The 26,178-nt window shown below is 45.6% G+C and overlaps 2 protein-coding genes and 1 long non-coding RNA gene across 3 annotated transcripts; 1 reads left to right on the top strand and 2 right to left on the bottom strand.

Moving 5' to 3' along the window:
- Positions 1-3,204: 3,204 nt before the first annotated feature.
- Positions 3,205-9,352, top strand: LOC118089640 (macrophage-expressed gene 1 protein-like). The gene is made up of 2 exons (XM_035124397.3): positions 3,205-3,511; positions 6,572-9,352. The coding sequence occupies exon 2, from the start codon at positions 6,608-6,610 to the stop codon at positions 8,777-8,779; it is 2,172 nt and encodes a 723-aa protein (XP_034980288.1). The 5' UTR covers positions 3,205-3,511; positions 6,572-6,607; the 3' UTR covers positions 8,780-9,352.
- Positions 9,353-13,840: 4,488 nt separating this feature from the next.
- LOC148687569 (uncharacterized) lies at positions 13,841-15,512 on the bottom strand. Its single transcript, XR_015948661.1, has 2 exons — positions 14,736-15,512; positions 13,841-14,076 (listed from the first exon to the last, which is right to left on the bottom strand). It is a non-coding gene; the product is annotated as an uncharacterized LOC148687569 (long non-coding RNA).
- Positions 15,513-17,208: 1,696 nt separating this feature from the next.
- On the bottom strand, positions 17,209-23,223 carry CNTF (ciliary neurotrophic factor). The gene is made up of 2 exons (XM_035124412.3): positions 22,982-23,223; positions 17,209-21,454 (listed from the first exon to the last, which is right to left on the bottom strand). The coding sequence occupies exons 1-2, from the start codon at positions 23,093-23,095 to the stop codon at positions 20,966-20,968; spliced, it is 603 nt and encodes a 200-aa protein (XP_034980303.2). The 5' UTR covers positions 23,096-23,223; the 3' UTR covers positions 17,209-20,965.
- Between the last annotated feature and the right edge of the window lie 2,955 nt (positions 23,224-26,178).

Below are 26,178 nucleotides of genomic sequence, written 5' to 3'. Positions count from 1 at the left end.
GTATTTGGTTGACCAAAAAAAAAAAATGTCGTTGTTGACTACTGGGGCAAAAGAAAGAGGGAGGGGGAACCAGGTGGGAAGAAGGATACCCTGTTTCTCCCAAAATAAGACGTAGCCATAAAATAAGCCGTAGCAGGATTTTTAAGCATTCAAGGAATATAAGCCATACCCCGAAAATAAGACATAGTAATAGGCACAGCAGCAATGCTGGCCGGGGCAGAAGGAGGAAAAAATAAGACACCCCCTGAAAATAAGCCATTGTGTGTGTGTGTGTGTGTGTGTGTGCGTGCGTGCGTGCTTAGGAAAAATAAATATAAGACGGTGTCTTATTTCCGGAGAAACATGGTAGAACAGATTGTCTTGAAAAGGAGCACTCCATGCTGCAACCTTTTGTTGCAGCTCCCACTTGGCATTGCAGATACCCTCTTAACACATGGCAATGTGACAAAATCTGCCTTGCTCCACCGCCAGATGCTATAATAAATTATTATTATTATTATTATTATTATTATTATTATTATTATTATTTATACAGAGTATATTATTTATACTCTGGGTGGCTTCCAACCAAATATTAAAAACAATACAACATCAATAACCTCTGCTACCCAGGAGTGAGCTAGCTTCCCCAAAGTAGTTTGGGCATCTGTAGGTGCTCTCCCAGGGGAGCCTGTCCACCGTAACTGATGTTCAGGGATCCCCGGATCAACTTCCAAGGAACTTCAGGGCTCCCTGGAACACAGTTGAAAACCACAGCCAAAGGCTTGGCAGGCACTCCAGCCCTGCTGCCCACGTGTTTGTTACTTAATCATAACTAGCTGGGAGGACTGGGAATCCCTGAGCTGGTAGCGGCTCTGTCGCTGCTGCTCAGAAGGATGCCGGCTGATTGCTGCATCTGAAGGGAAATGCTAAATGAGTCACTTAAGTGCTTGCCTTCAGGCTCCGCTGAGGGACTCTTTCAGATTTCCACTGAGGAAATGCTGTCATGTGCATCAGCTTGCAGGCTGAGTACCTCTCTCTCACACACAAGCACAACCCAGTTGGTCAGACATCTCTGCTGCCCTCTGGGCAAGCCTTCAATGGCCTTTTCATGCAATGGCAAAATCTAAAAGGCCAGCGCTTTCATCTCCCTGAAGTAGGGATTTCAGCCACGCTTTATCTGCTTCATCCTTGCCCTTGTTTTGCGTATCTCTTTACACCGGGACTTTCCCATGGATGGAGGCAGTAATGTTTCTGAATGTTGGGGGGGGGGGCTTTGGGGCTCATGTCCTGTTTGCAAGTTTCCCGTTATCTGGTTGGCCATGGTGATAACAGGATGTTGGACTAGATGAGCCGTTGGCCTGATCCAGCAGGTTTTTCTTATGTTTCTTATAAGAAAAACTGTTCTCTTTTCCCTTATGGGGTATTCCAGAGCCCATATAGTCAGTCCTTAAGTGGGTTCCCTATCGGCAGGAGAAAACAGAGGCCAACCAGGGTATATTGAGAAGCAAAGTGGCTAGTAAGCCTGATCTTTATTAAAGGAACTGTTACCGTACAACAATGAATCCTGAACAATGGTGTGCAAGCCCTTATATAGACTTTTGAAATTGCCCACCCTGTAGTCCAAGACCACCCCCCAAAACATCATACATACATCATAGGAGGCGGCGGCCAAAGCAAACAAGGTGAATTTTAACAGGGAGAAATGTAAAGTACTACACTTGGGCAAAAAAAATTGAAAGGCACAAATACAGGATGGGTGACACCTGGCTTGAGAGCAGTACATGTGAAAAGGATCTAGGAGTCTTGGTAGACCACAAACTTGACATGAGTCAGCAGTGTGATGCAGCAGCTAAAAAAGCCAATGCAATTCTGGGCTGCATCAATAGGAGTATAGCATCTAGATCAAGGGAAGTAATAGTACCACTGTATTCCGCTCTGGTCAGACCTCACCTGGAGTACTGTGTCCAGTTCTGGGCACCACAGTTCAAGAAGGATACTGACAAGCTGGAACGTGTCCAGAAGAGGGCAACCAAAATGGTCAAAGGCCAGGAAATGATGCCTTATGAGGAACGGCTTAGGGAGCTGGGTATGTTTAGCCTGGAGAAGAGAAGGTTAAGGGGTGATATGATAGCCATGTTCAAATATATAAAAGGATGTCATATAGAGGAGGGAGAAAGGTTGTTTTTTGCTGCTCCAGAGAAGCGGATATGGAACAATGGATTCAAACTGCAAGAAAGAAGATTCCACCTAAACATTAGGAAGAACTTCCTGACGGTAAGAGCTGTTCGACAGTGGAATTTGCTGCCAAGGACAAGGAGTGTGGTGGAGTCTCCTTCTTTGGAGGTCTTTAAGCAGAGGCTTGACAGCCATATGTCAGGAATGCTTTGATGGTGTTTCCTGCTTGGCAGGGGGTTGGACTGGATGGTCCTTGTGGTCTCTTCCAACTCTATGATTCTATGATTCCTGCCAGGATACCTGTTCATGGTCACTGATTGCATTACCTGAGCAGTCTGGCCATTGTTTTGTGATGGTTAATACTTTAGTTCCTGAATCCAGGTCACAGGCTCACCCTATTCATACACAAATACGCCCTTAAGGCAGGATTTGCAAGCAAAAAGACAATGGGAAGGCTTTCCCCATTTGCCTCCCTTACGGCAGAGGAATATTTGAAGTCATTGGGAGAATCAAAATGGCTTCAGGATTGCTTTCCCATACTATATCAGACACATGGTTCATATATTTAGATATGTATTTATGAATATTTGTTCTATATTCAAGACCTTAAAATTCTTATAACATGTTCTTACAACTTCCTGGGTGAAGGGAGTGAATTGGGGGTAGACGAGAGAACTAAATGTGCCTAACAAATTGGGAAAGTAAGAGAATTCTTTGGCATGGAACAGAGATAGGGACACTGTGGCCTGGCAGAATCTGACTCCCATCCACCCCAGCCAGCAGGGGACAATGGGAGCTGTAATCCAGGCTATCCAGCAAGGGTGAAGGGCTACAAGTTAGCCATCCCTGTTTCAGAACCTCAAGATTAGAAACTGGGATTCTACCCCCTCACTTCTGTTTTTGACACAGAGCAGAATTATGCCCTGGCTAGAAGTTGTTTCCCTTTCATTAAGGCCTGGAGACAGATTCTTGTACTGTATCCAACAAAGCCTGGAAAGTCCAGCATTTGGTGGGAGCCAGTTCAGGCAAATGGAAACAATATCAAACAGACTGCAGAAGGGACTTTACAGGACAGGTTTCGCTTTCCCTTAGCAACATCAGATGACCCATGACTCATTTCACAACAGCCCCCTGAGAGATGGGCACACCCTCAAGAAGTTCCCCCTCCACCAATGGGATTGGGCAGTTGAAGTTCCTCTTTTATTTTCTTTTTGCTGCCCCCTCCCCTCCCCTGATTTGCCTGCCCGCCCTCTTTGAAAACCCCCGAAAAGGAAAGGAATTCAAGTGTGCAAAGCAAGCTGAGCTGTCCATTTAAGAGAGAAGCAAGCAGAGGAGCTGGGAAGACACAAGTCAGGTAAGGCACAACTTTTTGGGACCTCTAGAGGGGCATCTCTCTTAGGTAAGCTTTCGGATCATCGCTGTTTTGCTATTTCATGGGTGAGGTTCGGCCCTCTCATGGCAAATTCATCTTGTGCAGTTTAGGTGGATTTGGTGATCTTGTGCAGCAAACACACTCCCCCCACCAGAAAAAAGAGGACTCTTTACCTGTATTGTTACAGAAAATGTGGGTGCGAGGCTGCTCTGCCACCCAGCTCGTCGGGCACGAGCCCGCGGTCCACTGTGGAATGTGCAGGGGAAAGTGTGAGGCAACCATTGCAGGATATATAGCCTTTACGCAAACAAATCAGAATGAATGCTCAAAGAACGGGTCGTTTGGAAGCAACCTTTGGAGAAAGCTCAGGGCCCATACCAGTTTTGTCAGAAATGGTCCCATCCCTGACTTTTATTTGACACACACACCCCTCACCACACACTGCTTGTCATAAATAGTACCTGGATAGCTCAGTCGGTAGAGCATGAGACTCTTAATCTCAGGGTCACCCCATGTTGTGCAAAAGATTCCTGCCTTGCTCGGGTTTGAACTATCTGACCCTTTTGTTCCCTTCCAATTCAATGATTAACAGAAGGCAAATAGCACCAGGAACAGGCTGTTTATACCCCGCCCTCCCCAGTCAAAACCGGGCTCAGGGCGGCTCACACCAATAAAATTACAATAAAACATAAAAAACAATTAAAATACAGTATTAAAATTTAAAATGCAGCCTCATTTTAAGTAATCCATAAATCCAAGCCATGAGGGAGGAAAAACACAGGGGTCAGACTAAGTCCAACCCAAAGGCCAGGCGGAACAGCTCTGTCTTGCAGGCCCTGCGGAAAGATGACAAATCCCGCAGGGCCCTGGTCTCCTGTGAAAGAGCGTTCTACCAAGTTGGGGCCAATACTGAAAAGGCCCTGGCCCTAGTAGAGGCCAATCTAGCCACCTTATGGCTTGGGATATTAGGCACCCAGGCTGTTTTTCTCTCTAAAATTAAAGTGGCCAGGTGAACATACCTCATTTGTATCTTGACCATTAGGATTTTGTAACAAAAACAATACCATATATGTGGGTGTTCCATGTCCCACTTCTGTTGTGAATGGTGTTTATTTTGCATGCATTTTATTTATATTTAGATAAAGATGACGTAAATAGGTTTTTAACTTTTGATTTTATTGCTATTTTAATGGTTTTTTTATTCTGGAAGTTTTTGTTCATTAAACAGTATATAAATCTTGTGAGACAATTAAATACATTTCAGGGTTTTTTTAAAAAATAAATACTTTATTAGAAAAGAAAAAAAGAAACTACACACAAAACAAACTTAAAGAACCAGACATATTTACCATAAGAAATGTTATCTAATGAAAACCTTAGATATATTGGAATATAATAAGAACATTGGAAGAATACTGCTGGGTCAGGCCAAAGGCCACTCTAGTCAAAGAATATATAGAATTGTAGCGTTGAAAGGGACCCTGAGTGCCATCTAGTCCAACCCCCTGCAATGCAGAAATCTCAAGTATCCATGACAGAAGGCCATCCAATCGCTGCTTAAAAACGTCTAAGAAAGGAGACTCCACAACCTCCTGAGGAAGACCGTTCCACTGTCAAAGAACTGATACTGTCAGAAAGTACTTCCTGATGTTTAGTTGAAATCTCCTTTCTTGTAATTTGAATCCACTTGTTCAAGTCCTACCCTCCAGAGCAGGAGAAAACAAGCTTTTTCCATCCTCCATGTGACAGCCATTAAGTTATTTGAACATACCCAGCTCGTTCAATTGTTCCTTATAAGGTTTTGTTTCCAGACCCTTGATCATCTTGGTTGCCCTCCTCTGCACATGTTCCAACTTGTCAACATCCTTCTTAAATTGTGGTGCCCAGAACAGGACACCATATTCCAGATGTGGTCTGACCAAGGCAGAACAGAGTGCAAAATTGTCTCTCATCCGAGGCAGAATAGTCCAGCATCCTCTTCTCACAGTGGCCAACCAAATGCCAACAGGAAACCCGCAAGCATAAATACATCTTTTAAAAACCTACATTGATATTTTAGCATAAGGTAAAAGGTAAAGGGACCCCTGACCGTTAGGTCCAGTTGCGGACGACTCTGGGGTTGCGGTAGGGACCCAGGTGGCGCTGTGGTTAAACCACTGAGCCTAGGGCTTGCTGATCAGAAGGTCAGCGGTTCGAATCCCTGTAACGGGGTGAGCTCCCGTTGCTTGGTCCCAGCTCCTGCCAACCTAGCAGTTCGAAAGCACGTCAAAATGCAAGTAGATAAATAGGAACCGCTACAGCGGGAAGGTAAACGGCGTTTCCATGTGCTGCTCTGGTCTGCCAGAAGCGGCTTTGTCATGCTGGCCCCATGACCTGGAAGCTATACGCTGGCTCCCTCGGCCAATAATGCGAGATGAGCGCGCAACCCCAGAGTCGGTCACGACTGGACCTAATGGTCAGGGGTCCCTTTACCTTTACCTTTTACCTGGGGTTGCGGCACTCATCTCACTTTATTGGCCAAGGGAGCTGGCATAGAGTTTCCGGGTTGTGTGGCCAGCATGACTAAGCCACTTCTGGTGAACCAGAGCAGCGCACGGAAACACCATTTACCTTCCTGCCAGAGCGGTACCTATTTATCTACTTGCACTTTGACGTGCTTTTGAACTGCTAGGTTTGGAGGAGCTGGGACCGAGCAACGGGAGCTCACCCCGTCACGGGGATTCCAACCACCGAGCTTCTGATTGGCAAGCCCTAGGCTCTGTGGTTTAGACCACAGTGCCACCCGCATCCCATAAGGTAAAGGTAAAGGGACCCCTGGCCGTTAGGTCCAGTCAGGGACGACTCTGGGGTTGCGGCACTCATCTCGCTTTATTGGCCGAGGGAGCCGGCGTACAGTTTCTGGCGTACAGTTTGATATTTTAGCATAGAAGTGGGCAAAAAAGAAACACGAGGCAATTTTCTTGAGGTGAACTGAAGTCCACAAAAACTTTATAAATGTGTTTTGTTTATTAGAGGCTACATGACTTGTGTGTTGTTTTTCAGGGCTGTGCATGTAAGTGGCCTTTCCCTTTCTCCAGCATGGCACTTTGGCTTTGGCCTCTCCTGATTTTCCTGAGGGCAGAAGATGCAGGAGCCCAGGATCCAGTCAGCTTCAAGGCCTGTAAGAGGGATCCTGGTGAGAAAGTGCTGGAGGTACTGCCAGGGGGTGGCTGGGACAACTTGCGCAACATAGAGATGGGGATGGTGATGAGTCTCAACTACTCCCAGTGCCGGACCACAGAAGATGGCGAATACCTCATTCCCAACAATGTTTTTGTGCTGCCCCTCAAGAAGAGCACGGTGGAACTGCACTCTGAGATCATTCAGGACTGGCAAAACTACACGGATGCCTTCGCCCAGTCTGTCAACGCTGACATTTCCTTCCTTCCGGTGCTTAACGGAAAGTTCTCGGATGGCTCCCAGGAGACCAAGGTGCACAACGTCTATGACGAGACAGTCACCACACGGGTGCAGGCCCGGTACCACATCTACTCCGTCAAAGCTCTCCCGTCCATGGCTTTCCACGAGGAGTTTCGCCGTCAGCTTGTGAACATAGGCAACCACCTAGAGAACAATCAGAGCCGGTCTGCTGAGTACCTCGCAGAGCTGCTGGTGCTCAACTACGGCACACACGTCCTCACAGCTTTGGAAGCTGGAGCCAGCCTGATACAGGAGGACCAGGTGAAGCGCAAGTTTCTGTTGGAAAAGGCCTCGGAGAAAGCAGGCATCACTGCCTCAGCCTCAGTGACTTTTTTCAGCAAGGTGAACCTGGGAATGGGCTTCTCCTCGCAGGTCTGGGACAATCTGACTAAGAGCTACATCGACAACACCGTGGATTCCAAGATGGAGAGCTGGGGCAGTGTGCCCTTCTACCCTGGCATCACCCTCCAGAAGTGGCAAGAAGGCATCCCTAACAGCTTAGTGGCTATAGGCAAGTCTGGAAGGCCTCTGCCATTCTTCATCACTCCCGAATCTTTGCCGGAACTGCCCGAGCCTACCGTTCGGCGAGTGGCCGCTGTGGTGGAAAGGGCAATCCTCCTCTACTACGCTGTCAACACCCACCCAGGCTGCCTCAAGCCCGAGTCCAGTAACTTCAACTTCCAGGCCAACGTAGACGACGGGTCGTGCCAAAACCCCAACACGAACTTCACCTTTGGGGGAGTCTTCCAGGAATGCCACGGCGTGTCTGGCAGGGACACCGAGGAACTCTGCCAGGCCTACCGGATAAAGAACCCACTGACCGGCGGCTCTTCTTGCCCAGCCAACTTCTCTGCTGCCCTTCTGCACGGCGAGCAACGCACCGCCAGCAAGCCCAAGACGGAATGCCACCAGCAGTGCCACACCTGCTACCTTTTCCTTTCCTGCTGCGATACCGTTTGCGGCATCCGCTACTATCCCAGCACGGTGAAGTTTAATGCCTACTGGTGTGCTGCCACGGGCCCCGTCCCCCAAGACTCAGGTTTTCTCTTTGGAGGACTGTACACTACTGGGAACGAGAACCCGGTTACCAAGACCCGTGCCTGCCCGGCCTACTTCTTCCCCCTGGTGCTGTTTAATAATCTGAAGGTGTGTGTCAGCAGCGACTATGAGATGGGATCTCGGTTCGCGGTGCCCTTTGGGGGCTTCTTTAGCTGCCAGTCTGGCAATCCTTTGGCTGGATTACTGAAGGGGCAGAGCCCTGGGGTCCTCCAGGATTTTTTCTACCAGGACTCCCCTACCAAATACCCCATGAAATGCCCAGCTGGGCATAGCCAACATAAGGCCTACTTGAGCGATGGCTGCCAAATCCTCTATTGCTTGCAGGCCGGGACCCTTTTTGCCCAGCAGCTAGCCCCCCTCAAGCTCCCACCCTTCTTGCGTTCTCCCTCCACAAATTCCAGCCTTCCTGACACCATCCTGGTGCAGTCTGACGGTAGCCAAGCCTGGGTGAAAACACATGAAAGCGGGAGCTGGAGGCTGGCCATTGCCACTGATAAGAAAGAGATAGCTCTGCTTTTGGATGGGCAGGATCATTCTAAACTCTCAGGAGGTTCCATCGCTGGAATCTCAATAACAGTCCTTGCTGCTTTGGCCATTACCATGGCAATCGCAGTTTACAAAATCCGGCACTTTAAAAGCAGAGGGTACCAGGAGCTGTCAAACGAACGTCTAGTACAGGATGAAGAAAACTACGGAGCCACAGAAACTACTCCAGAACTCAGCGCTGCCTGAGGCAACTTTTACCAGGGCTCCAGAAATAAGACACACACTTTCATTGGGGAGTAGGTGCACAGGTAACAGGGGCAGAATACTGACTGGTGGGCGAAAGCAAGCATTAGCATGGATGTGGAGCCCTCATCCCACAATAAACACCCACCTGAAAGCACACTGCATTGTGTAGATTGTAAAGATACGCTTGCTATTGCAAAGAGCATTAAGGGAACCTCTAAACATTGCTGGACTCCCATCAGAGCCAGGCAGCAAGACCAATGGGCACATGGGACGTCACAGGCTCTGCCATCGCTCTGTGAAGAATGGGCAAGGCAAAGCCCTGAGCAGAAACAACATTATAAGGGCCTTGTCAGGTTACTCAGCCTTTTATATATCAGGTTGTGCTTCCTCACTCTCTGGTTGATGTGGGGGTTTTATACTATAGCGCTTTGCCTCAGTTTCTAAACCGAGCTGTTCATCGTCTCCTAGTACTCTGTTATGAGGTGATGCAACAAATGCACACAAAACATCCCTCGGGCAGCCGCCCAAAGCTGCTTTTCCTAATCAAATAAATTTCAATGTTTTTAAAAAGGACTTTTACAACTTGTGTGACAGCTTGTTTTATGAGCGTATTACTATCTTTGTGCTAATTTGTGGTGTTGGGAGGAGGGGGCTATTGATTTGGAAGAGGAGATTGAGCAATGCAACATCCCTGCTTGTTCCAGATGGGCAATCCTATCCTGATATCATGGCAAAAACAGTGTTTTGCGGCGCCTTAAAGACTAACAGATTTATCACAGCTTAAGCTTTTTTGTTGCCTAAAGCCCACTTCATCAGATACATCTGCATTCTAATCCATGACAAATTATTCCGTAATAAACCCATTTGGGCTGAATCCAACGCAGCTGTTCCACTTGTGCAATGGAACTTCCCACTCTTCTTCATGGGTGTAGCCAGGATTCTTGTTGGGGGGTGCTGGAATTTGTTAGGGGGGGCAGGACTTTCGTTAGGGGGGGAACTGATGTGATTGGTCAGTTGGTTAAGTATTTCTATTGTTTTACTTGATGGGGGGCAGCTGCCCCCCAGCTGCCCTGGCTATACTCATGCTCCTCTTTACTCCCCTGCAGCCCCAAAATCTGATTGAGGGTTGTGGGGGGAGGGGCCACCTGGAGAAAATTTTGAGGGGCATGCGAGGAGGGAATGGGGACATTCTGATGCACGAGCAGAATGCCACCCATGTAGCATTAGATCAGGCGCCCCCAAACTCAGCCCTCCAGATGTTTTTGGCCTACAACTCCCATGATCCCTAGCTAGCAGGACCAGTGGTCAGGGATGATGGGAATTGTAGTCCAAAACATCTGGAGGGCCGGGTTTGAGGAAGCATGCATTTGATCAAGCCTTAGTCCAGGCATCCCCAAACTGTGGCCCTCCAGATGTTTTGGCCTACAACTCCCATGATCCCTAGCTAAGAGGACCAGTGGTCAGGGATGATGGGAATTGTAGTCCAAAACATCTGGAGGGCTGAAGTTTGGGGATGCCTGCCTTAGTCTTTAACATGCCACAAGCCCCAACCTATATTAGGGATGCTGCAATTAAATCTTGGGAGCTTCAAGAAAAAGACGCTTGAGTGCATTATAGAATACCCCTCCCCAAGGAGCTGGATTTTCAGGAGTCATTACTTCTTTATCCAACCCTTATCCAAGGAATTCAGGTAAGCAAACATGCTGTCATCTCTTATCCTCACCATTTGGTAGATTAGACTGAGGGAACAGTCCTCTTTCGTAGTTCTTCTCCTGCACCCCATCACCACATGAGGTAGACAACAGCAATGAGTGTATTAACCCTGCCTGCTCTGTCATGTCATCCATGTCACCCCCTTCCACCCCCACCCCCCTGTCACCAGCTTCAGCACTTTCTAGAGCCTGGGAGGGGAAACTTCTGCAAAGGGGATCCTATTGAAAGAGCCAGTGTGGTGTATTGGCTAACATATGAGACCAGGCATCCCCAAACTTCAGCCCTCCAGATGTTTTGGACTACAGTTCCCATCTTCCCTGACCACCGGGCCTGTTAGATAGGGATCATGGGAGTTGTAGGCCAAAACATCTGGAGGGCCACAGTTTGGGGATGCCTGTATTAGACTGACCTGGGTTCGAATCCCCACTCAGCCATGAAGCTCGTTGGGCAACCTTGGGTCAAGTCACTGCCTCTCAGCCTAACCTGCCGCACGGGGTTGTTGTACCAATAAAGTGGAGAGGGGAGAATCATGTGCATCACCTTCAGTTCCTTGGAGGAAAAGGTGGTATATAAACTCAATCAGTGAATTGAATACTGTACTTGTGCCATCAAATCATACGACTCCCTGTGTGGTAGAAAATCCTGATCTTTCAACATTCTAAATTACACAGCGGCCTTAACACAGGTAGAGAAGTGCTCTCCCCCCCCCCCCCCCGCTCGCTTTGGCAGCACATATACTAGAGAAGTGTCCCACAAAGAGGTTTCCATTCCAACACATAGATGGAGGCCAATGACTGCCTCTTCCCTGCTCTGCCTTTCACTGCAGGAGGCTGAAGCCCAAGTTTGTTGCTGTTGTTTAGTCATTGAGTCATGTCCGACTCTTCGTGACCCCATGGACCAGAGCACACTAGGCACTCCTTTCTTCCACTGCCTCCCGCAGTTTGGTCAAACTCATGTTGGTGGCTTCAAGAACACTGTCCAACCATCTCGTCCTCTGTCGTCCCCTTCTCCTTATGCCCTCAATCTTTCCCAACATCAGGGTCTTTTCCAGGGAGTCTTCTCTTCTTATGTGGTGGCCAAAGTACTGGAGCCTCAGCTTCAGGATCTGTCCTTCCAGTGAGCACTCAGGGCTGATTTCCTTCAGAATGGATAGGTTTGATCTTCACCCACTAAATTCTATAGCTCAGCAGAGATTTTAACACAGGTATTTCTGATGATGTCCAATATCCTGCCCACTGCATCACACCCTCTACTCTGAGAATATTTTGGAGCAACCCCCCAAAAAAGAGTCCAAGGCTACAATACTTTGCATACACACATACACACCTGGGAGTAAAATGCATCAAACATGATGGGACTTGTATCTGAATAAATATGGCATCACAGCAGGGACACACAAAGCTGCCTCATATGGAGCCAAATCATTGGGTCCATCTCAGTATGGCCTACACTCAGACAATGGTTGTCCAGAATTTCCAGTGCTTTGTCAGCTCCTCCTGAACATGGGACCTCCTTCTGCATGCAAAGCATCTGCTCAGCTACTGTGTTGCAGCCCTTTCTCCTGTCTCGGGTTCAGGCCAGAAATCGTACTTGTACAGACAAGCTTGCAGTTTTGTATGCTGCCGAGAATAAACCTGCGCCTGTCCTACTCAGACTGCAAAGGAAGGGTGCATAAGCTGTCCTCTCATTCTATTAGAGGATAGGAAGATTGCACAACAGTAGAGCAGACAATGTACAGGCACATGACCCTTTTGACGAGTCAGCACACGCCAAGTCCTCGTGGCAACTGCTCTAGCTCCAGATGAAGCAGATGCTCGCCTTCTTCACCAAGAGCCAAAGTCACGGGTGGGCGGGGCTTCCGATGGGAACTTTTCAGAATTCAGTTCAAAACACATTTGTTTGCAATCTGATCTTCCTGTGTAGCGCTGCCAACCACTGCATCATGGACAAAACAGCAGTTCCCCCTCCTTTTCTCACCCCACCCTGGTATCTACACTCTTTGGGGGCAGAGATCTGTCTTTTTTGCTCATATTACTCCGTTAAGCACACTAATGACACTAGCTAAACAATAATCTCTCTTGTTCTTATTGAGTTAATACCCAAGAGCAAAAGGGGGTCATGTGATTGTACCCCAGTGTGTATTAGAAAATCACTGTGAACTCAGCCAGCTTTCACCTAAAGTGCTGGGCACCTTACTGGAGAATTGTCTGAAATAAATACTTATGCTTCATATTTGTAAAAGTGTTTCCCCAAAGGACAGATTATTCACCACAAATTTAAAGCACATCACTCCACCCCCACACCTGCAAATCCTGTGAACTGTAGTTTAAGGGTTCTGGGAATTGTAGTTCTGTGAGGGGTAAACTACAGGTCCCAGGATCCTTGGGGGGAAACCATGTACCTTGGAAGTCAAATGGAATCCATTCCGGAAATCCTTTCGACTTCCAAAGCATCCGAAAACCAGTTTGTGGCTTCTGATTCCTGCGGCCAATCAGAAGCTGCGGAAGCCCCGTCGGACATTCTGGTTCCAAAAGAACGTTTGCAAACTGGAACAATCACTTCCAGGTTTGCGGCCTTCGGGAGCCAAAACGTCTGAGTTCTAGGGCATTCGGGATCCAAGGTACGACTGTGCTTTAAATGAGCACTGGAAGTGTATATTATTTACACTCAAAGTACTTTAGGAGGAATGGCCAGAGCCCGTTTCATAGAAACACAGGACAACACAAAACATCAGAATAAAAGCTTGACAACAATGTGAGAGTTTCCCATTAAATGTTGAGCAAACCGCCAGGGATGGCAACTCCAGGAAAAGGGACAAGTATGGAAGGAATGTAGTGTAAAACATTTTAACTCCACAGTGGTCCTTCTTTCAAATTCTGCATGAAGCCCAGAAACAAAACCATGCTCACCCTAACAGGGGCTTTGGTGCCCAAGACTGGTCTGCTAGTTTTGATACCTCTGTGGCCACCTAGGTTTGCCTATTCAAAAATGGGGAATTAGCGACTACTACATTGGTAATCTGTAATCAACCAACAAAAAGAAAATGCAACCTGTTTTGTGTACATCAGACAAGAGAGCTGTGTCTCACTTAATGGTTGTGTTATGAACATGACATATGGTCCATCTAGTCCAGCTTCCTGTCCTCACAGCACCTCTGGGAAGAAGTCTGCAAGCAGGGCATGAGCACAGCAGCTCTCTGTCTACCTGTGATTTCCAGCAACTGCTACCCAAAGGGATAATGTGTTGTTTGGCCAGGCAGGCACCAGCGCCATCAGAGGGAGAAATGAAAGGCAACTGAGAGTGATGTTCTGAAGGTCATCCTGTAAGCAGGATTCAAGCACCAAGATGAATAGAAAAGAGCCAGTTTAATTAAGTCAGACTCTTACCATGGGAACATTTCCCCAGCTAATCAGGTCTGAACTAATGCTATGTTATTTTCGAAAATTGCCAAGTTCACCGGTGGGAGATTTCTTTCATTGGTTTACCGCGAGTCTCAGGAAAAGCTTCATCGAGCACTTGGCTCAGCCTCAGTGTTTATTTCCGCTCAGTTTCAAATCAGTCATGGGTTTCATACTCTCTGGTTACTAAAGAGAGAAGAAGGAGGGAGATGGAAGGAGACAGTGTCACTTACAGCGTGACCAGGAGTCAATACATAAACCACAAGCTCTCAAGTTTCGCTGTGCATTGTTGACTCTGACTTGAGGGGGTGGTTTTGAGGCATTATACTGCCCAAAAGAAAGTTGACTGATGGAGAAAAGTTCACAGTATATGGCAGGTTGTGTGTCCCCCTCCATACTTCCCTGAACTCCTAACCCCTAAGAACAGGGATCAGCAAACTTTTTCAGCAGGAGGCCGGTCCACTGTCCCTCAGACCTTGTGGGGGGCCAGACTATATTTTTTTTGGGGGGGGGAGGAATGAATGAATTCCTATGCCCCACAAAAAGCACACATTCTACTCATGTACTCATGTATTCATTCTACACCAGGCAGGCCCCACAAATAACCTAGAGATGCATTTTAAATAAAAGCACACATTCTACTCATGTAAAAACACGCTGATTCCCGGACCGTCCGCGGGCCGGATCTAGCCGGCGATTGGGCCGGATCCAGCCCCTGCACCTTAGTTTGCCTACCCATGCCTACGAACAATGACAGGGTGCAGTTTTAACACATTTCTTCCTCCTCCCTTCCCTTGGCCACGTACAATGCATGTGCCCCACCGCAAGATGTTATAAATACTCACCCTTCACATTTTATTCCTGCACCTCCACGGTGTGGGTCCACTGATGTTCACTGCCTTGAGCAGTCAGTTTCCAGAATGGAAAGGTGGTGAGAATCTCATAGGGAAACGGTGATTTAGTTTATTATTACTACATACAGCTCAAGGTGGTGTAATGCTTCTACCCCTCTCCATTTTATCATCACGGTCATCACAGCTACTTGGGGATTTCAAAGCTGCTCTCCCAAGTCCTAGGATGACACCAAAAAGTATTTTGGAGGGTGCTATCATCATCATTAATATACAGTGGTACCTTGGTTCTCAAACTTAATTCATTCCGGAAGTCCGTTCCGAAACCAAGGCGCAGTTTCCCATAGAAAGTAATGCAAAATGGATTAATCCATTCCAGACTTCTAAAAACAACCCCTAAAACAGCAATTTAACATTAATTTTACTATCTAATGAGACCATTGATCCATAAAATGAAAGGAATAAACAATGTACTGCAGTCACACAATCAATCAATCAGTGGCTGAACTGGGTTCCACACAGTCACAGAAACAAAACAAAAAAGCTGCAAAAACAAAAATGCAAAATAAATAGCAAAACCAGACAGACCTCAGCGTAACACTCAAAACAGAAGTGTGTCACTCAAATTGGAAACGTAAGACTCAAAACAGAGCACGTTTGGCTTCCAAAAAATGTTCACAAACCGGAACACTTACTTCCAGGTTTGCAGTGTTTGGGTTCCAAGTTGTTTGAGAACCAAGGTGCCACTGTATTGTCATTCATCCATAGGGTTTAAGCTTCCATTTGACTCCTATTATTTAGCAAACAACAACTAGAAGGAATAACTTGCACTGCAAGCTCTCAGTCCCCAAATCTACCTGTCCAGCCTCCAAAAAGAATGCCCACATGAGAAACTGCACCATAGGACATGTGATCCTTTCTTCTCTTCCATCCTATGACTCACTATGAGGGCAACCAAGCCGATTCAGAAATGTTGATAATTGGGAGCAGGAGTTGTGAACGGAGATAAAATCCTGAGCAATGAGATTCCTTGGAACAAAGCGCGCACAGGAAATACTGGCCCAAATTGGTGCTGTTTTACGATGGGCAAAATTCCACAGGCAGAAGAGGCTAATCTGTGCATTTTCCTATCGCTGCACTCTGCTGGCAGCAACAAGATCCGCTCCACTAATTTCTCGACCCAACACCCACAGAAGATTCATCCCGAAATAGTGGCACAACTTTAAAACGCCAAATAATCACCCCAAATACAAAGAGCAAGAACAGAACAGTATCCTGTTAAAAATAAATCAACTTTATTTAATCAAATTATTTTAACACACTTTGGCGCAATCAATAATTAGGGCTCTCAAACAATTAAACAAATCTTTAACCACATCAGTTTGGGGATTAATCCATTAATTGGTTAAATTGACAAATGGGTAGCATATAGTAAGAAGCATAGTTTGTTTTTAGAGCAGGGTAGGGAGCCTGTGGCTTTCCAAATGTTGCTGAAGTACAACTCCCATTATCCCTGACCATTGGCCATGCTGGCTGGGGTTGATGGGAGATGGAGTCCAAAATCATCTGGAGAGCCACAGGTTTCCCCATCCACCTTTTAGATGATCCATTGATGCATGTGCTTTAGACACCATGTTCTTAGGAGAGGCATTCTCTCCAATGTGGGAGAGATGAGGTGGGAAATGCTTCTCCTAAGACTGCACTTGGCCATCTAAAGTTTTTCTAATTACTTATATTTAAATGTATGCTCTAAAAAAAATCTGTCCGAGTAACTGTGGGACACGTTTAGTTGATCAAAATGGTTTTCAAGCAATTACATTGGTTGTGTGTAACCAATTACCCTCTTAATAATGTTATGTTAATAATAATAATAATAATAATAATTTATTATTTATACCCCGCCCATCTGGCCGGGTTCCCCCAGCCACTCTGGGCGGCTTCCAACAAAACAGAAATTCTAAAATACAGAAATCCATCAAACATTAAAATACAGAAATCCATTAAACATTAAAAGCTTCCCTAAACAGGGCTGCCTTGAGATGCCTTCTAAAGGTCTGGTAATTGTTGTTCTCTTTGACCTCTAGTGGGAGGGCATTCCACAGGGTGGGTGCCACTACCGAGAAGGCCCTCTGCCTGGTTCCCTGTAACTTGGCTTCTCGTAGTGAGGGAACCGCCAGAAGGCCCTTGGAGCTGGACCTCAGTGTCCGGGCAGAACGATGGAGGTGGAGACGCTCCTTCAGGTATACCGGACCGAGGCCGTTTCTTTTTCTAGATGCGAAAAGCCTTCTTGCAACAAGTGAGATCACAACTGGGAAGCAACTGTGATATTTTCACTCTGCTTCCAAGTTAGAAAACTCAAAATTTTATTTCGGGAGGCATTTCTTCTTAACTCACAATATAAAATAAGGAAGCACCTCCGATAATTATAGGTTTCATACATTTCTAAAGGTTTTTTTTATAAAAAAAAAAACTTGCTAGAAGAAACATTTCACATTTTAAAATATAGCATAAATATAAATATTCAAGTTAGAAACAGCACAGTGGATAAAGGTGACCTCTAGTGGGAAATTGAATTGTGCCATTCATATATATTTCACTAATTTCCTCTTTCCATGCAGTCTCTGCCAAATCTGATCCAGAGGCTGGGGGGGAGGACAGCATGGGAACTTGCATTGGGGAATAGGGAAATTAGCAAAAATCCACTCCCCTTGCTAGACCAAGTCACTTTTATGAACAGAAAGTGCCCATCCATTCATACGTAGAATGCTAAGTCTGAATCCTAGTCAATGAAAGAGCACTATTTTCTCTCTATATAAAATAGGCCATAGCCTTCAGAGGAGCTCCTTCAAAATATGGATTATGGAAATGTGAATTGGTCTAATCCAGCCTTCTGCAGCCTGGTGCCCTCCAGATGTTTGTGATGGGACTCCTGTTCTCATCATTCCCTGCTACCGTAGCATCACCAAGCCAATGGTCAGGGATGCTGGCGGCTAAATCTGGCAACATCTGGAGGACATCATATGGGGGAAGGCTAGCCTAACCTCTCCAAGCATTACCTGTGCTTTGACATTCTCTCCCCATGTGTGAATAGCAGCGGAAGCAAAACACCCCACCCAACACACCTTCACAGGAAAGGTAAGGGGTCATTGGCCACCAGTGCTGAATTTTACACAGAATCTGGAGTTAGAAGTTGGGAATTTTACCTTTATTCAGCGGAAGTCATATTTGGGAAAGAAAAAAAAGCCCACCTTTATACAGCAGAAGTAGGTAGGTTTTTTTTTTAAAGTCCAGTATTCAGAGAATAAGCTTCTGTGTGACCTGGCTCCTCTTCTTAACCTTCCCAGCCCAATCCTGAGTATGTTTACACAGAAGTAAATCCTACTGAGTTCAATGGAAATCACTCCCTAAGGAAGAATGCAAAGGACTCTAGTCACGTTCCCCTTCCCACAGACATTCTGTTGCTTTCCCCCTTATTTGTCTCTTTCCTTCTGTCACCAAAGTATTCCAGATTCAACAAAAGACTCCTATCAGTTAAGCAGGTTAAATATATGAGTGGCATCTATGAGTGACAGCCAATGCCAGTTCCACACACAGCAGACTCACTGAAGTTAATAGACACGGCCAACTTAGGTTCATTAATGTAAATGGATCTATTCTGAATAGGACTTACAATCCTGATCTTTTTAGTCAGAGAGCAAAATTTGGATTAATTTGGTGCAGAATCCCAGGACGCTAGTGCAAGCCATGTAACACACAGACGCTCTCCATCACCAAACCTGTTTTAATTTGAGAGATGGATTGAAAAACCCCATCCCTTTACCATCTCCTTTGTGCGGTTAACAAACACTCTGTTCTTCTATAATTGCCCTAGATCATTTGGCAGAAACTCTTCCCCACCAATTAAAAGAGTCTTCGACCCAAACAACAACTCATTCTAGCCACTTTTAGTTTCGTTCTTCTGAATTAGGCACACAGGACCGAACATTTAACATTTCCTGCTGGGATTTTTTGACACTCTGAAGTCTCCTTGCCCCTGCTTTCTCTCTCTCTCACACACACACATTCAGAGAAGTCACCCTATGGGTTAATTCATTCATGCTAGTTGCTCCAAGAACATAGAACCAATGCAGATTAAAAAGTAAACCCCCCTCTCCTTTAGCTCATTTTAAATAACAGTTGGCATAGATTAAAGGCTCCACATGAATGATTAGCCAATCTGTACACATTTATATATTAAATCCATTTTTTAAAAAAGATTTTGCACCTTCCCCAGAGAAAAAACAGCAGTCCATTTAAGTGACTAGCTCCACAATCCTGTCCATGTTTACTCAGAAATAATTCCTATGTTCAGTAGGATTTGATCCTAAGTATTGCAGCCACATAGCTCATTGCCAAGCTGTGCATTTCCAAATTTACTGAGAAGTAAAGCTTGATGTGTTCAACATCGCTTACTCCTCTCTCTACTAAGGATTGCAGCCTTATGTAATAAACCTAACCGGTTAGGTTAGCAAAAACAAAATGCCAACTGCTTTGGTTTGAAAGCAGCCACTTCCAGAAAATACTAACCTGCTTTTGTATACGTACAGTCTTTCAACGTCATGGTTAAATATAGTTTCAGTGTCAGTGAGCCTAGAACTATTAAATGGGCCCCTTTCCTGCGTAAATGAAGCACTTGTCCCTGTGCAAAGCGTTAGCAAAGCAGGTTTAGTGCAGGAGCTTTCTGGCGCATAAGCAACATTCTCTGTCGACAGCCAGCCTTCCATGGGAAGAAACAGGGTCTCCTGGAGCCTGCTGTGAGACTTTTCAAAGAATGCACGAGGGGCACAGGCAATTTTAGAACCCTATTCAGACACTTCCATAATATCCTCTCATTGAAGTGAATGAATTAGCAATGAATTTGCATTAGTTTGCCTGGCACTTAAAAAAAAAAAGCTTGCAGGAGCTCTTATGCCTCCATCCTGTTCCAGTTCATAAGCAAAATGAAGCATTCCTGGAAAGTGGATTATACAACTTCTTCTGGTAATAGTAAAACTGAGAACTTGAAAAGGGGTGGCTTTAATTTCTTCCATTTGTTGGACATCACATTTTCATCTTTATTTACTCCAAGTAGCGGAGCTTCGTCAGATCTCCAGGCCAACAAATATTCTTTCCCCAGCTGTTAGCCTTTGTGTATCTAGGGCTGGGGGAGGAATCCGCAGGAGCCAGATTCCAAAGCAGACTTAACCTGATCTGATCTGGGTGGATCATGACCTGGGTCTGATTGTGATCTACTTTAGAATCCCCATGGTGAACTGGGACAAACTGGACTTCAAAGGGTCCATACAACCCTACATGTACTGTGCCCCTCCCCTGAATTGAAGAATCATTATTCCAGCGGAGAATTCTGTGAGCTGAAAGGGAGTGCGGAGCTGATTTTGCAAATTCACTTTTTCTACTGTAGTCTCCTGTGCTACCTTATCACACTTTCCTAAAAGGTCCAACCCTCTTGAACAGCCAAATAGATGCCTGTGACAAGTTGTGAGTTCCAAGATCTGAGCAGGGCTTTATCATGTACCATGGCATAGAATCATAGAATTGCAGAGTCGAAAGGAACCATGAGGGTCATCTAGTCCAACCCCCTGCAATGCTTCATTGGATCCAGCTTACACAATCACTGTAGCTGAATTTGCCCAAGTGAAACTCAGCAGGGGTGGATTCACATGACTTGCTGTCAAGTCAAACTCAAGTAAAAGCTTTCTCCCCCTCCCAGTGTATGGAAGTCAAAAAGGATTTTGATGCAAACTTCAAACAAACAGCAACGGCAAATAAGACTGCAGGGTTCAGAACGTGGTGGGAAGGAGAGGCTGAAATCTCTGGTTCATCCTGTAAACCTGCTGGCTGACCTCCCCCAGATTAATTCCCGAGGTTTCTCTAAAGCTACACATACTGCAACCCACCCTGAATCCTTGGACAAAGTGTGTGTAAGTCAGCCGCAACTGGCATGCGGTCACTGAAGTCTCCATTTCAAAGGTTGTGTGAATCCACCCCAAAATCAATGTTGGTATGCAGCTTGAATTTGAGGGTTTCTCAAAAGGAAATAAATACTAACGTCTGGAAAGCACTAGTCACTCCAACTCTCTCATCAGAGGGCTCACTCTGACCATACTGTACCAATCCACTACACCACAGCTGAGAGGGAGGTACGGCCTTTGGAAAGGAAAGAACCTCGACAGAGAAGAGCAGCCTCATTTCTTCTGGGCTTGAGCCAAGCGGTGACTCAAACGTGGGATGGCGCCTGTCTGAACAGACTTGGAGATATGGTGCAGGTCCCGGACAGACCGGACAGTCCAGTGGGCAAGCTCCTGCAGTACTTTCATGCCCCTCATTTTCTTCTCAAAGGAGCTCTTTCCACCAGCATCTCTGATACTTCCCAACTCTTTGGCTGGGACATTGTGCTCCAGCAATGCCATCAGTTCCTCCAGTTGATAAGTGAGACCCGTGACCTGGAGCACAACGGACTGGATAGACTCATGGAAATCTGTGTCATCCGGGCTCAAGCTGGACCTCTGCTCTTCCAGGATTTCATCCAGTAATATCTGAAATGCCCAATAAGCTTTCAGGTTGTCTCCTAGCCGCTCGGCATCTGAAAACTCGCTCCATTGTTCAGTGCCAGCTGTTGGCACGCCGTCAATCGAGTCTAGGTTGAAGTTTTTGTCCAACTCTTGTTTCTCAACCTAGAAGAAAAGAAATCGGAAGGTGAGCAAGTAGATGGGGGAAATAAAAATGTTTCCAGAAATTCTGCCCAGATTTTTCTCGAGGCAATCATTACACCACAACTGTTCATCCTGACATTCCCCTGAACTGGACTTGCGATTTTATTGCTTTATCAAGTTTTTAGCTATTTTAATGCTTATGCTATTTAATTGCTTGCCTTCTTGTATATTTTAAATCAGGACGTTTTAGTGTTATTGTGCACTGTATTTTAACTACGGATTGATTTTATAATTGCAAACCGCTTAAGCAATTTTGGCATGTAATCAGTATATAACTTAATAACTAATTATTACGGTATTCAGTGTGGCAAATGTGGAAAGCCTGTGGAGGTGTGATAAACCACATTCAGATATGGACTCCAAAGGTACTCCAAGAAGAGAAAGTTATACACGTAGCTTCCACTAGATGGCGCTATATTATAGGACCTGAGCGGTTCTTATCCTGTTCTTTCCACCCCTACCCTGCCCCAGGGCAGGTCTATCACAAAATAATTAAATTAAACCCCTGGTTCGAACTCTGTCTTGACTTCTGATAGGGATGGAAAACCTACTTCCTACCATGGCAAGACTGCTCCAAAATATTCCTTCTGGGAGAATTGCTTTGATGGACCACCAAGGTTTGGCAATGGAAATAAGCCCCCCCACCCCTTCCAGGTCAAAACCCGCTTGTTTTCCTTATTTTTCTTTGATCCCCAATATGCGCCTTAAAATGATTGCATGAGTTATCTGGAGCTATTTGTTCTGCCCCTGCACTGTTCCGTAACAAAGTGCCAGCCGAGTTGTGGGTGGATGGTTCTGCCTGTGGGCAGGGAGTGGACTGGGGAAGATATAGAGCCCTTTCTAATTACTTGAGTCTGTGCTGCAGTGATTCATTTCCCCCTTCATTGTTAAATATTGTAAAACTACGAAGACTGCTTTCAAAGGGAGTGGAGTGAGGAGCGGCTGACCGGTGCCTTCACATCAAGATTAGATGCCCTCTGCAGGTCTGGATTTCCCGAAACACCAGGTAGAGATTAGCGATTTAATCGTTTCAACTGGAATAAAATTAAATAACCCGATGCACAGAAGGCTCTGGGTAAGCCCTGATTAGGGAAAAACCACCACTTATCTATAATTATGAATCTCACTAGAAATCCAAATTAAAGGCACCCCAGACTGGGAGCATTAAGATGCCTTATGGTCTAATTTGTGAGAGAAGAAAGAGCACAAAGCCCATTATGCTTTCTCAAGGGAAAGACTCTTCTGGCTCCACTCTCAGCTAGGTAAGCTCCACACCTGATCAGTGCTAAAGCATCGCTTTTTCCTTGCAGTGGAAGGAAAGCTCAACGAAGTTTAAGATTAACAACAGGGTTCTTTTCCCCCCTCTGAAATGAAGCCCTGCTTTCAAAATTCAAAGAAAACAGGTGACCAGAGCTTTTGAGGCTAAGCAAATAATATAAGACATCCGAGCCGCAGAGTGGGAAGAAGAGTTTCAAATCAAAGACTCACGTAGGACTCCAGGAGGCTACTGACATCTGAGCGCATCTTCCGCAGGAGATGAACGGTCTGGCGGCAGAGGTCGCGGTGGTGGGAGATCCCAGGGGGCCGCTCTGATGAAGCCATCACCCGGTTCGGCTGCCCCAGAGGGGACAGCGAGAGCAGAGGCACAGCTCACATGCGGCTGGGTGTCCACAGAAATCCCTTGCTCAGCTCATGCATTCCAGAGGCCAATAGAGAATTCTCCACTTGTTGCATAGCCTGCCCGCTCTCCCGCCCTCTTCCATCCCCCGCGGCCTAGGGAGAAACTGCAAATTCCTGGCAGCAGAGCTTAACTCTCTGACAGCAACACAGACACCCCCCCCCCAGCTGAGAACCTCCAACCCACTCAGTACAGTACAAGATGTTGAGACCAGAGAGTTGTCTGTTCCCACACGTCCCGTCCCCCGCTTTTCTGAGGCTTCTTTGCATTATTTCTTAACGCTTTTATTTTGATTTGCCCTTGCTGGCTCAACGACCTACTAATCCCTGTAAATTCGATGCCACAAAGGCCTAACCATCCGTGATAAAAAAGGCACAAAAGGAAGCCAGTTGCCCTACTGACAGCACCTTTAGCCGGATACTTTCTGCGGCAGGAGTCTAATGCCAATGAACCATTCCCAGTTCAGGCATTATTACCTTGTGTGGTTCTCAATTTTTATCTCCAGCAACTGTCTTCCTTCTTGCTTGTTCTACACACCTTGTGAAAAGCCCAAATGGAACCAGCAACACAGCAAAGAGTTGCTTTGCATTTGCTTGATTCCCAACATCAAACATTTCCATTCATCACTATGCATTTGGACTGGGCTTGTAATGTGAATCCTTTCAGCAAGGTCTAGTCCAATTGGTGCTGCAGATAATGTGGTTTTTATTGGATTGTTAAAATGGAAAATTTAATACATTTTTTAAAAAAACAAACATGAAATTGGTGCTGCAGGATTTATACTCCAGCTCCGTTTCTTTGCTCAGAACCATTTTTTTAAAAAAACACCACCACCTGACTGACTCAGCTAGCTAGGTACATATTTGCCTGGATATGCAACACATTTCCCTGTCAGCTCTAACACTTAAAGCCGGAGAAGACATCTACGGTAGCACATTCTAAAGTGTGTGCCTTATCTTTTGAGAACAAGCTATTGATCCACGTTCCTCTCTTGGTTTTTTCTGCATGGTGCTCCCTACTTTATACAAGGACATGTGCAAACTGCTTCAGTAATACACGCTGTTCACATTATCCATGAAAAGCAACTGGGTGTGAGTCAGCATTACACTGGCATGGAAAGCACAGACATGCTGTGCCCCTCTACACATTTACTCCTTCACCGGGCGGGGGGGGGGGAATTAAGCATTTCCTATGATCCACTGCAAATTGCCCCCCTTCCATGTTTTGCAGCAGAAAAGCCGCCATCAGGCTAACATTACACAACGCTGTATGGCAGTGATGGTCAAACTTGGCCCTCCAGCTGTTTTTGGACTACAACTCCCATCATCCCTAGCTAACAGGACCAGTGGCCTGGGATGATGGGAATTGTAGTCCCAAAACAGCTGGAGGGCCAAGTTTGACCATCACTGCTGTATGGGAGTATGTCATGTGGGTTCCAAACAGGCAAACATTCAGTGAAGGTTGCATGCCTTTTTGTTTATCTTTAGGCTTTATGATATGACAGTGTCAACTGAATCCTTAGTAGAAACAAGAGCTAGAAGGTACCCCCAGTTCAAACTGCACGGAGGCAGGAAATTCTCTACTTCAGATATGTACAACAAATACGTACCTAAATTGTCTGTAAAAATTAAATCTAACTATCTGTCACACAGCATTTAGACAACATGAGTCTCTGCAAAGTAAGTTTAACCCCTTTCTAAGGTATGGGACAGCCCCCCCCCCAACGATCGGGGATTCATAGACACTTGGAACTTCATCCACAAATCCACCGAGAATGACCTCCATTCTCATTACTGCCTCCACTTTCAGTTCCAATTGACAACAGCCAAAATTTCTATGTGGTTCTAATGGTATTTCTCATTTCATGGTTTTAGGAAGTTTGAATATTTTTCTTTTTTTAAAAAAAGATCTGTTTAGCAGCTTGGCATAATGCCTCCCTTCTGCCCTTTATATACAAACACACTATCTCAGATGGGATACAATTGGTACAATGTATTTTATCTGTTTGTTGTTAATACTAGTGATATGCAAAGAGTAGCAACTCCAAAGTGAAGAAGTCACCAATCAGTATTATGCTGCCTAAGGAACTTGGCTTGAAATGTTACAGCCCTCTTGTTTGACATTTACTTCTAGCCCACTCCTCTCCTGTGCAACTTTCCTAAAGACACTATATATCCTAATCTGGTTATATCTACCCCAAACAACAGGGCTTGCTTCTATTCAGTGACCTAACCTGCTTAGTACTTGCCTGATAATGCAAGTGAGGCCAATAACTTATTTCCTTCATCAGTCTGTTGTATCCCACACAACTTCTTCCAGAAAATCTTGAAATGGGTGCCAATTAATTCATTTTTCTGTTTTGTATTAAGGGTGACCTACCCACAGACTTATACTTTATTGTGGAAGTAAACAGTAGGTCTCCCAGACAGAATCCAGTTACACTTTAAATGAACCGTAGCTATTCTTCCAGTATCTTTTCAGTGTAAATAATGTAAGGTGATATCTAATGAAGTAGTGCCATTAGCACGAAGACTTCTGGCTGTGTAACAGAAATTACCCCTCCCTCCTTGCCCCCCTATGTGATCTCCAGTACGGTAGTTCTCCCAAGTAGATTTGGGGAGGTCACATGAAGAGGGAAAGTTTCATTGCACAACCATAGATCCTTGCGCTAACTGAATTACTTCATTGGATTCTGCCCATAATCTCTCAGGAATGTGAATGAATCAACCATTTAGGTAGAACCCAACCACATAGATTGGCGTGCGTCCCATCAGTTGGAAACAATCTGGCACCAGGTGGTGTAATTCATATCAGAATTGTTTCATTCAGAGACATTTCAGTGGCATGGGATTGCTCCTGCACTGATGCAGGTGCATGGAAAGCAGCCTCCTTTGTCTTCTCCATATAGACAGCATGCAATGAGACACAAAATATTTTATTTTTCCCCTTTATGTATTTATTTTGGTTATGGCTTACCCAGCTTAAACACAAGAGATGAAAAACAGTA

This window comes from Zootoca vivipara, chromosome 1, assembly GCF_965207765.1.
Source record: "Zootoca vivipara chromosome 1, rZooViv2.hap1.1, whole genome shotgun sequence".
Classification (NCBI taxonomy): domain Eukaryota; kingdom Metazoa; phylum Chordata; class Lepidosauria; order Squamata; family Lacertidae; genus Zootoca; species Zootoca vivipara.
This window is presented reverse-complemented; position numbering and strand designations above follow the sequence as displayed.